We start from the raw sequence: 12,531 nt of genomic DNA on the forward strand, positions 1-12,531 counted from the left end.
GCCACAGGTAAGTACGTAAAGGTGTGCTGAGGTGAAATGTATGTAAGACTGAAGAGGTGCCAGAAAGAAAGACAGAGAATGAGAAGAGCAAATGACTGACAGGAGACTGATAAAAAGATGAGAAAGACAGCAGAGGAGAGGCTGCTATCTATTTAAGATCGTTGAAATCTTCAAAAAACTTCTTTACTAAGCACTCAGGAAGAAAATGCTTCTGGCTTTATTGGAAGCCCTAAAGCTCATGGATCAATATCCCCATGGGAGGAAACATTACAGCTTCCAGCGAAAAAAAAGCAAGCTGTCTTCAGTTCCTTTCTCTGAATACATGTAGTTCAATGACCACAATATTTTAAATTTTCTGTACACTCTTGCACGTTATCTGACTGCAGCTATTTCTTGCTAAAGTAACGCCTATGGAGCCTCCTGGTCTTAGAAGCATTTAACTCTTCTGCAAGGCTTGCTACTTATTGGGTAATTTTACTTTGGTTCTGAGTGCTTGGAGAAACACCTCAGAGAACCTAAATATTAGCCAACACTAAACATTGCTAAATACTAACCGAGAACCATACAGGTTTCTCCATGCTTGAAGAGCCATTTGATTATCCCTGTTCTAAAGCAATAACCATTTTATGTCACTATCCCAAGAACACAATTCTTGCTTTTTTGTTAAATAAAACCCTCCTCTAAACTGAAATACTTCCTAGTTTTCACACTACTGCTCTAGATTCAGTCCTTCACACTCTGTTTCAGGTGAGGTGACTGTGGTAGGTCCTTTCCTCCAAACTGTGTTTGTTCAACATCAAACTTCACCAAGAGATTTCACCACTTAACATCCCCAACTCTACCCAAGACAAAACCTTATGCAATCTGATTCCATTCCTGCTCCTACTGTCTCACTTCTGCCTCTAATTTTATTAGCTTCCTCCAGTGGATCTGTCTCACATGGAAAAAACCAAGCTAACAAAACAATTATGGACTTGAAGATAATGCTAGTAAGATTTTGAACCTTGAAAGCATTTCCGATATCTGCTCATTTTGACTGCAAAACATTTCCCAAAGGAAACAGGCACAAATACAGACAAAAAATAATCAGAAAACACTCTTAGAAACTTAACAGCAAATGTCTACCACAAAACTTGCTTTTATGTTTCCAGCTTCTTGAAAAACTTTCTTGTAGCCTGTTCTTGAAGACTACTCACATTAGTTTAATTGTTATGAATATTTAAGAAGTCTCACAGGAAATTATGCGAATGGGATTCAAGTAAGGTTTCCTGCCTGTTAATCAACACAGAGCGATGCCTTCCTGATACTGTCTGCTGGAATAGAGTAGCAACTTGTCTTTTGAAAGTTACATTAAAATGGAAAATTACAGGACAACAGTAGTATTTGGTGTTTAGTATAGTAGTAGATTCATTTGTCTAAAAATACGAACTGCAAAAAGCATAAGCCTGTATTTTTTTAAATATGCATTTAAATACCTGTTGTTGCATGAGTTAGTTTGTACAAACAAAATTTTGCAAAAGACAGGCAATTTTCATAAGTGCTTCTGAACATTTCTATAAAAACTAACACTTTCCCTCATTTAATAAAATACTTCTTACCCTAAAATTCAAAAGCCATACAACAAGTTGATAACTTCTAGCTGAAAAAGAAATAATGGAAGCACTTTAAAATTTACTCAAAAGGAAACTAAAAAAGTCTATAAGCAACCATTTCCCATGACAGACAAATTCCTACAAGAAGAGATCACACTCACCCATTATCTTAAACATCAGAAGAGCTCACATTCAGAAGTTTAAACACATAAAAATGAATGTCTTTCATGATATAATGCTCTACCATCAGTTCTGAGGTATCAACTTCTATAGAAATGTAACACAGTTATATTTCTCAATTGGCTTTCACTACTCTGATAATGAATCTTTCAAAACAGTCTAGGTTATTATAACATAGGACAATGCATTTCACTCTCTGCCTCTTTAGTTACATTTGTGACTATGAAGACAAATACAATCTCACAAGAACTGACCTGTGAAATTCAGAACTTCCCTACGGCTATGTTGATTATACTAAAATAGTCCAATGTAAATGTTGTGATGCTGTACACCACACGAATAACACAGCCGCCTACTTAACTGACTGCTAGGTATAAGGACACTGCAAATTCCAGGAGTATTCAGAGATTCAAAATACTCCAATTTTAATAAATCACAGTTAGAGGTATAAAAATTGGTACAGTAAGAGACAACCATTTACACTGTAGCCCCAAAGTCCACTGCAGAACATGAAGAACTTGACCCAAAAAAAGGGTAATTTTTCTTCAGGCCCAACCACATCAATACCAGCTTGACCTGCAATTTTCTAAACTACAGTGTACAACAGCTACTGTGCTAAAAATATTCTGTTACTTAAACTTTGAGATATTCTCTCCAGCAATAGGATTTCCTGATAGGAGATTCAAATTAATAGGAAGTGCCCTTCCTGTGTTTTCTAGACTGCTAGACTAATGAGTTTGTTTTCAACAGCGTGTAAAAAAATGAAGGAGCAGATTTATTTGTTCACTGGTGTTCAGTGCTTTGAAGTGAAGTGACCTTGTATACAAAGCTGAAGCGTAGTAGACCACAATCATGTCTATTTAGCCACAATGCTGTAGCACGTTTGGTTTTTCCTGCATTCCTGAAGAAACTTGTACAGGAATTGCCCTGAGAGCCTTGTAACTAGTGACTTTTATTTTAGTCTGCAAGTAGCCCCATTAGAAACTGATGGGAATGCTGTGAAGCAGCTGAGCAGAGACCCCTACTTTCAGCAAAGTAATTTTTATGTAGAGAAAGTGAGCAGTTCTGGCCATGCATATACAGCTATGGCAAACCTACCTGACTCACTCAGCCATATAAACACACTACAAAAAGTCAGCATATCTAAAAAATAATTACAGAACACACACTCTGTAATATAATACAAGGAAAAACAGAATCCTAATCTGTCATTAGGATTTCCAGATATTAAGGCTAAGTGACAGTCAACACCAGTTTTGAAGAAAAAATGTGCTTTACAATCAACTAACTTTTCAGGCCAGTATGCTTTATGCTTTGCACACAGCAAAAACATGGAGCCAGATGAAATGAAAACGAAAATGCAGTTTTAAGACTAATTAGACATTTGATTGTGATTTATAGAGGATGAGGAGAAAACGGACAGCACCAGCATGCAGATAGACTAGGAAATTCAACAGTCAGGAGTCTCACCAATTACAAATATTTCAATCTTTTTCACATGCACGAAAAACCCCACCCACCATTAAAGAAGGCTAACAGATTCTGGCAGATGGGATCCTCCTGACTTCCTTCTGCATCAAGTCATGCTCCTGCAAGATTCTTGTTATTGCAGCATTACATCACCAACAAAGTGATGATCATCTGCAATGACTTCAGCAAATGCAAATGAAAAAACAACTCATCATTAACCCGATAATAAGCTTTATCTTTCCTACTTATAAGTTAGCTGTCGTAAAACACATACAGCAGTTCAGTTGTAAAAATTAAACTTCATATATTTAGACACAAAAGATTCTAATATTAACCCAAGTTTATCTCATTTTCTCTTTCCCAGCTAATGGATGCTTTCTTTTATTGTAAATGTTGCTGCTCCTTGATATTTTCAATTAATGAAAAAAAAATATAATAAAAGAACTTTTGAGTAATTTATCAAAGAAAGTATTACTTTCATCCAGGACTACTAGATAATCATTAAAAATTCTTTCACAAGATGGAAAGAAAGGTGAGCCATCCACTTTGTCATGGATCTTAAATGGTCCTTTTGACAAAATTGTTGATAATGGATCAACAGGAAAAATACAAACAATTCTCAGGGAACTGTTATCAAACAGTGCCTGCTTGAGCAGGGAGGTTGGACCAGATGATGCACCGTGGTCCCTTCCAATTTGACCTATTCTGTGACTCTGTGATATTGGGAGATATAGACAAGTAATTCTGTGTCTCACCATGTATTTTAAGAAAATAGTAAGTATTTCATTCCTAGTCACAGAATGAGAAAAACTATTGTAGATACCAGACTATTAAAATCTGAATATTAAAAAAAAAAAAAAAAGTTAAAACTGTTAAAAATGCTAAGAGGTAGTTAGAGATTAACCTTAGAAACACTTTAAATGTATTTTGTCCTTTTAAATTGCAGTAACAGCATCAATCTAAGAAGACTCTTGACTGTTTTCAGGTCTCATGTAGAAAAATTTAATTTAACAATCTATACACACACAAACAGATATATTCACCTATTTGTCTAATAATTTGAATTTTTGAATTTTTTCCATTTGTAATGTAATAGCAATCCTTAAGCAGCAAACTTTTGCTACACATCACAAGAATGGTTTAACTGTGCTCTAATCAGAGTACAGTTGCATAGGAAAGGACAAGAGTTACTGAAGTCAAATGGCAGCCTGCCATTAAACCTCTGTCTGTGACAATGCCCCCCGGGCATCTTAAGAGAGGTCTCTTGTTTAAAAGCATATTTTGTGCTGTAAAAGTAGACAAAAAGGCAGAGATCTAAATGCAGGACAGGAAACGCCCTTTGCTTCTGAGCTTTTAGTATCACTTCTATGATGTGTCATGTTTTTGAGACCTTCAGTATATTTCCGAAAATAAAAAAGAGGAAAACCTTCAGCTACAGAAATAAACACAAATCTCACCTTGTTATTTTCACACTTGTATGGGATTTTGAGGGTATCCATGGCCTTGATCATGGCCTGCATTGCTGTAAATATATTCTGGTACACCAGTTTTGTAAAGCCCCTTTTGTCTTCATCAGAGTAACCTGATCCATGAATGATTCTCATCTGCTTGATAAATGTGCTTTTGCCACTCTCTCCTGTGCCTGCAAGACAAATAAGAAGGATATGCTTTACCCAGTGGACACAAACACGACTTCTTTTGTACAATGATGACAGCTTGCTTACTTGCAGGATTACAACAGTTTCCAGTGGTGCTTGGAAGGTAACTACAAGAACCAGTTCAAGGTCAAACAGCAACATCAGTAGCAACTGAAGAACTGAATTAAAATTTGCATTTTGATTTAGCAACTAAACTAATGAGCAAAATGGCACTCCAAAATATACATATTATATATGACTTCATGTTTGAAAGTACTTTTTCTTAAAGATGTAATTGTACAAAACTCTAACTTAATGAGACATTTCATCACAAAAGTTCAGAGAGGAAGAAAAACAATCATCCAAGGCTATCTCTCAGGACATCACAGTAATCTGGTATTACAAGCAACTGATATATGTCTTTTGGTTTTTTGGAGTTTTTTTTTTCAGGGGTGTTGGTTTGTTTCAATTTTCAGTTTTATTGTATTTGTTGGTCTGGTTTTTTATTTGTTTGTTTGAGGGGGTATGGCTGGGTTGCGGCTTTTTTTTGTTTTAAGCTAGTATTGGAACAATTCAGAACCCATCAAACTTCAATCTCAGAACCATATGAAATCACTGTTAATTAAAATTTGGTTCATATTTATTAATGAGCAGTCATTCCTTCCACTACATCTTTTTATGTCTTTTTATACTTTGTACTAAAAGTAGTTTATTGATGAAATATGACTATTCATCAACTTTAAGTTGAGATCTCCTTGTTGGAAACTCCACAAAGGTTACAACACACAACACTTTTCCTTTGCTCCAATTAAACAAGCTCATCTATGACTACAAGAACTTATCTATATTATCCCTGTGTTTTCTTAAGAGAAGGAGTTGAATCTGCACAGCTACATAAGCCCTGCGTTCACCCAGCTACTCAGCTCTGCAGAAAACAAAACGCATTGCTCAGTGCTGTTGCTTTCAGACTTTCAGCCTGGGTTTTATTTTAATCATTTCTATAAAGCTTTCATGCCTCGTACCATAATACTCATGTCCAGGACAAAGGCAGTTTTATAAGCCTCTTAGATAATGTTTTCAGTGTCTTCCCAAAAAAGTATGTTTCACAGCAGTGCAGTTTATAGGATTAACCCTTAACAATTTCTGAGACAGCACACACTGCAAAATCTAAGCCTCTAAAATTTTCTGCCCTTACCAAAAGCATAATTTTGAAATCATCACTCCCATTTCCTGCACACATATAATTAACTTCTAATGCAGTTTTTCTTTACACACACATTCCCAGAAAATCAAACATGATGTTACATACTACAGAATCAGAATGGTTTGGGTTAGAAAGGACCTTAGAGATCACCTAATCACAACACACCCTTGCCATAAGCAGGGACATCTTCCATTAGACCCGTTTGCTCAGTCCCCATCTAACCTGGCCTTGAATACTGCCAGGGATGCGCCATCAGCAGGTTCTCTGGGCAACTTGTGCCAGTGCCTTACCACCTTCACACGTAAAGAATTTCTTCCAATATCTTGTGTAAACCTACTCTCTTTCATTTCAAAGCCATTTCTCCTTGTTCAATCACTACATATCCTCATAAAAGCCCCTCTCTCCAGCTTTCTTGTAGGCTCCATTTAGGTAACGCAAGGCTGCTAGATCATCTTCCTAGAGACACTGACTGGAATCAACTTGTGCTTTCTACAGCCTCACCCATTCATTACAGAACAAGTTAAAAAATACATCATGGCAATACATTCTTAAATTTTACCATTTGCCATAATGAACAAAAGCAACACTGCGTAACAGCCTCAGAAGGACCTTTTAGTGGGCCTGTTTCACCTGGTGAAAAGAAGAAAACCTGAAATTACCTAAGAAAAAATCTACATATTCTTCTGAGAAGATATGAATGCCTTACAGGCTCTGTTAGCCACTGCTTCTGCCACCATCATTCTACTAATACCTCCAGCCGATACAAGGCAAGAGCAGAGGTGAAACGGCAGTGTAGTGGATCAGCAGAATGGACCAGTGGGGGATAAAACTATACTGAGACCAATTTTCTGCTGGCTACCACAGCACATTTACATTAGTCAAGTCACTTCTCTGAAGCCAGATATATAGTATCTTCTTATCTCTCAGAAAACTGATGAAGCCACACAACGTACCTGAAACTCAATCATAATCAGAATACCACTGCCACACTCCCTCATCTTTTAAAAAACACTACTTTCAACCTTTTCCACCCCATCCCCTCCCCAATCCTAATCTAATTCCTTGTCTAGTACTTAGGTGAGAATTGAATATTGTGACTGAATAAAACCCCCACACTCCTGATTCAAGCACACACCTTGGTTGGTCATCTGACTTTTTAACTTCTTCTCAGATAAAATAAACCTAATGAATGAAAAAAGATTAACTGTCTTCTAAAAATAATAAAGACATGTCTGTAACAGTGATCTTCTATCGTGGCACAGAGGATTATCAAAATTTAAGAGTTTAGCATCTTAAAAACTGAAAATTTCTGAAAACCTCTGTTTTTTTTTTTATTTTTTAAATGTTAATAGCTACAACTATTACTGTATCATCAAGAATTTTACAACCAGAGATCTGAAAGGACTTATAGCAGTTTTACATCCACAAGCAGAATCAGGAAAGAAGCCAGGTTGCTTAAATGCAGAGTAGATCCTTATGCATGCACTTGCACCCAGATATATACATATCACATACAATTTCTTTCTCCTGGTACACATCCTGCAAAAATGAAGCCATAGAATGTTGAAATGCAACATTCTTTGCTCTGCAAAACTTACGGAAAACCTTTAAACCTGGTTTATTTTAAATAGGTGACAATGCTCTATTGGCAGAGAGGTTTCAGAACTTGCAGTGACTGACAAAGAAGATACAGGAGACTAATTTAAAAGAAAAACAACTGTAGAAGACTAGAATGACAAGCCTTTCCTTTGTATGGCTGTCCTGTACTTGTTTTTGCACTTCTCTGCATTGCAACTTTAAAAATAAAATCTTAGGTATAACATCTTCAGATCAAATATGAGACTGGTTTTTAACTACAACAAAAAACATACCATTCTCTAAGCAAAATTCACACTGGCATCTCTTATACAGAAACACTGCTTAACTACACCTGATAGTGTTTTTCCCCCAAGTTTGACCTATGAAAAGGCAAGAAAAACCTGCTATTTTACTGTTTGAAATTTTATATTAAATTAGATAGAAGAGGACATTCTTAAAAACGGAAGGAGAGGACATTCTCCTTAAAAGGAAGGAGAAAGCCATTGAAATCCACTACCCTGTTAGTCAACTGTATGCACACAGTTACTAGGAGCTGTCAAAACAACAGTGTGTACATTTACAGAAAACTGACACTCATCTTGGGGCTTGGACGCAGAAAGAAAGCCTACAAGTACCTGGAAAGTGAAGATTCATGGGTAAGGGTGGAATCAACATCCTACACAGATAAGCAGAACCATACTATAACCACAGTTTCATCAAACATTTACTTAGACAAAGCAGTCACTTGTACACTGCCTTACAGACTTACAGAAAAGGGGAACGATAGTAAATAGCAGAGTAACTCCTAGGAGGAGTAAGAGCTAAAACAGTAATAGAGAGGTAATGCATGAAAAGAAAAATACTTGATTTCATTTAAAGTTATACTTCACTTGGAAGAAAGTATGATGTCCTCTACGCTACCACTAATTCAGTGACAGAGAAAACAAAAAATATGGTTTGGTCTGTTGCTGTTCTAGCAGTGGAATGCAGTGGGATCACACTTCTGCTGAAACCAAGTATGAGTAAATGAAAACATAAAACTGTGCAAAATTCAGGCCTTGGACCGGCTTGGCTTTGTAGGTGACAAATCAGTTAAAATGTAGTATGGAATGCATGAAGATCCTCCCAGGAACAGAAGCAAAGAAGCCAGTCTGTCCTACCACTTAGAACAGCAGTCTTCAGGCCCACAGTTGAAGGCTACTGTGGGAAGGAATATTCAGTTGATAAGAGTGTAGAAAAACTCCCTGAGGTGGAGGTGAAATTCCCCACCGCATCCTGTAACAGGCATCTGTCCAAGTTCTGGAGCAGAACTAGAGTATCCTTTCCCCATCAAAAGAAAGCAGCAAGGCCAGTGAAACGAGGAGGCTCCCACACAAAAAACCTCAGTCCATCTGATGTGCTCATGCACCTAGGCAGACTGTGCTCTCATCCTGACATCTTATGAAGAGATCCTTGCCTCTACAACAGCCTTAACCATCACCTTTGTCAACAGTTGCCACAACTGAGTTGACCTGCTTCAAGCTGGTTACAGCTATTGCTCAGGCAGTCCTTTTTAAGTGAAGACTGCTAGTACTCTATGAACTTTTTTCTCTATTGCTTAAAAAGTATTATCGCCATGACACTGTATCATACCTCTTGAAAGACACGTAAGTACCAATACCTATACCTCCAACCAATTTGTACTACCAAAAGTTAATAACTGAAACTGACCATTTTCACCTTGGTCATAGAAACACCAAAGAATTTCAGTGACAACTCATCCAGAGACATGAACAGAATCTCTGTAAGGAATTACCAGTCCTGATAATGGATACAGTAGGCACATTAATATTTTTCACAAAATGAACAGTTGAACCATTATATTTACCTTGTGTGATTATATAACTCATCAACTGACATTAATAGATTAAACCTCACAAGAGTTGCTTGATGTTAGGAAACCTTTCAATGGCATTTGATTTAGAGTTACAGAAAAGACTAGGAAACAGGAAAGTATCTCAAGTTTCAAGCAAAAAAAAAGCCAGAAAGACAACTAAGGTGTCCTGAAGTCTGATCCTCCATCAATAACACCATGTTTTGCAGCTATGTTAAAAATTGAACAGAATAACTACAAAAAGCCAAATTAGGTGAGAACCCCAGTGATGGCATTTTGAGATTTAACAATGCATAGGTTGAAGTCAAGAACCACTTGGGAAAAAATGGGACAGGGGTACATATTGTTCTGCTGCCAAGTGTTTGCTCCACTGACGTAATATCTTTAATTTAAAATCACTACACAATCTTCTTACTTGTTTTGCTTAAAAGGCACATTTGCATAGTCCACTTGCTTTTAAAAAAAGAGTAAGCATATAATCACATCAACATTCACTAAATTATCCCCTCTATATCATTTTAGTAATTAATAAACATTTCATTAAGATAACTGTCAATATTCTACACAATATTATTTCATGAATAACTAATGGAACAACAAAAATGAGCAAGACGAGAAAGTATTTATTCCAAAAAAGGATGGACAGAATATTATGAAGTAGCTCACGAAGCAGATAATTACCTCAAATAAGGAATATAAAACATTTACATTCATGTAGAGCAATTTGTTTCAAGAATAATCTTGAATATCTTAAATATCTATGAAAAACTAAGCAAATGTTATCCATTACAAATATTACTAAAGTTGTTCCATCATTTCCTTACCTACATGATTGAAATTGTATTATAACCATCTTCCTTAAAAGAAGGGAAAGAATACCTGCCATTATGTGAACAGCTAGTCTGAGTGCTTTCCACAGAAGAAAAATCCTCTTACAAATTTAATCTGGTTGTTTTTGAGACTATAGTAGTCATTCTAGTGCAGCCACAAAACTTAGAGAAACAAAATACCCATCCTCACTGTGCAAGTGATGCACTCAAAATAGTTAAAGTGACTACTACAATAAAAACTAAGACAGATACTGAATTACTGAAAAACTGGAAGGAAATGGAAGGTAGAATTGAAACACAAAAGTCAGCTGATGTTCTGTAGCTTCTTAATTAATGTTAATTCAAGCTTTTTTCTGAACCAGAACCTTAAACTCTTTTACAGGAAATGCAGTTAATCAAATACGGCTTTGTGCCAGATAATCAAAACTACACAGCAAAACTACTATTACGCAGGTAGGCACAGCTCATTATTGAAAGTCAGCATTCTCTACTCCACACCTTCAATTCAGAAAAAACCCTAAACCCACCCAACCAACCAAAAAAACCCAAACCAGCAAGCCCCCCCTAAATCAAAATAACCAGACAAATCAACAACAAAAAACACCACCACTGCCTAAGCTCCTGCCCAACAAAACAGAACCTCCTCCTTATCTTTTATAGCTACAAACAGGTAATTGTCACCATTTTAGAGGTATCTTATTATGATTTAGGTGTAATTCAGAAGAGATAAACTGGGTGCCTTCACAGTAATTCCTCAAGAATTCACACAGCTTTGTAAATGGGTTTAAAGCAGGACAGGATCCCACCTTGTGTGACCACCTCCCTTCTCTTGAAAGGATCCCTCTGATAAGCCACAGATTCCCTAAAGAGAATCAACTCTTTCCAGTCTGTGCTTAATTTTCCATTTTCTGTGGTTTGGAGCAGCTTCAACAAATTCTGCCTAAAGAACTCATCTGTGCAGAAAAAGTGTCACAAATCAAATTTCACCGTCAAAAATATTTTCTTGATGTTACTCTCAACTCAACCAAACAGCAAACTGTTTAAAGTCAGTCTGTTGGCTGCTGCTATTCCATGGAAATGTTATAAACAAAACCAGAAACAAACATCAGCATTCATAAAAGAAGGTATCATACAAACTCTTACCTGCCTTGAACAGAGGAAAGGCAAAATCTATCTTTACAAACTTGTGTGTGATTAATTTCAAATGAATGTTTATATGAGATAGGTGTTGAAAAGCAGACTCCAGTACATTCCAATGCACAAGCAAGTCAAAATCGATAATTTATTATCTTGAGATCAGTATAATTCACAACTATTTATAAATCAACATTTATGTTTTCTGTAAGCTATTTATTAAAAGAAAATGGTGGTAATATGCTGACCACCACCTGATTTTCTGTGAAAACTACCTTAACTACTAATTCAATAGAGACTGGGTTTAGGGTTTAAATCTTATATGTTTCCTTCATATTACACCTACAGTTCATCACCTCTGCACCTAAGTTGGACTGAAAATGACGGGGGCTGAGTGGGGCCATGCAACACTACATGTCCTGCAGTTCTCCAGGATGATTCTTCAGGAATTTCAGTATGAGACTTCACTTTCCCTGCATTCCAAGAAAAGGCTTGAGTTAGCTCTAAACTTTTATTAAGGAAGATGCATAAAATTTATTTACCTAATAATTAAGTCTTTCAGATTTCTTTCACCTTCTGTTACTCAGAGGGATTATGAACAGATAAACACAACTCTGATTCCTACACCAGCTCTGAGAGACACTATTTCAGGGACAGTATAAACTACCAAGATTAATCAAAAGCAAGGATAAATACTGGTAGTATTCAAAATTGCAATAGTTTTCCTTTATTTTTATTATGGAAGGGAAAAAAATACCTTAACCACTTTAAACCCTATGTCTTCAGAAAAAGTAATTTTCATGTCTAATATAACGCAATGGAGTTTGGCCATCCATGTTTCCCCCATGCCAAGGGCTACCACTCTCATACCATACAGAAAACTGCAAAAGGTGAATATTTCTTTATTGATATGTTCTATCTGCAAACATAATTATCAAGCACACGAACATATCAACAAAACAACAGCTGTATTTACCAAGCACACAAAGCCTTAGAGTTTGCATGCTCTGCTTTCGTAAGGTATAGTTAGAAA

General features: G+C 36.4%; 1 protein-coding gene across 1 annotated transcript in view; it reads right to left on the minus strand.

Moving 5' to 3' along the window:
• LOC121331663 (guanine nucleotide-binding protein G(q) subunit alpha) overlaps positions 1–12,531 on the minus strand; it is a 114,397-nt gene that overhangs the window by 69,682 nt on the left and 32,184 nt on the right. Inside the window, exon 2 of the mRNA XM_041396281.1 lies at positions 4,700–4,884. Coding sequence (XP_041252215.1) covers positions 4,700–4,884 — 185 coding nt within the window. The remainder of the gene's footprint in view (positions 1–4,699; positions 4,885–12,531) is intronic.

The sequence above is a fragment of the Onychostruthus taczanowskii genome, unplaced genomic scaffold (genome assembly GCF_017590055.1).
Source record: "Onychostruthus taczanowskii isolate IOZ18803 unplaced genomic scaffold, ASM1759005v1 scaffold129, whole genome shotgun sequence".
NCBI lineage: Eukaryota > Metazoa > Chordata > Aves > Passeriformes > Passeridae > Onychostruthus > Onychostruthus taczanowskii.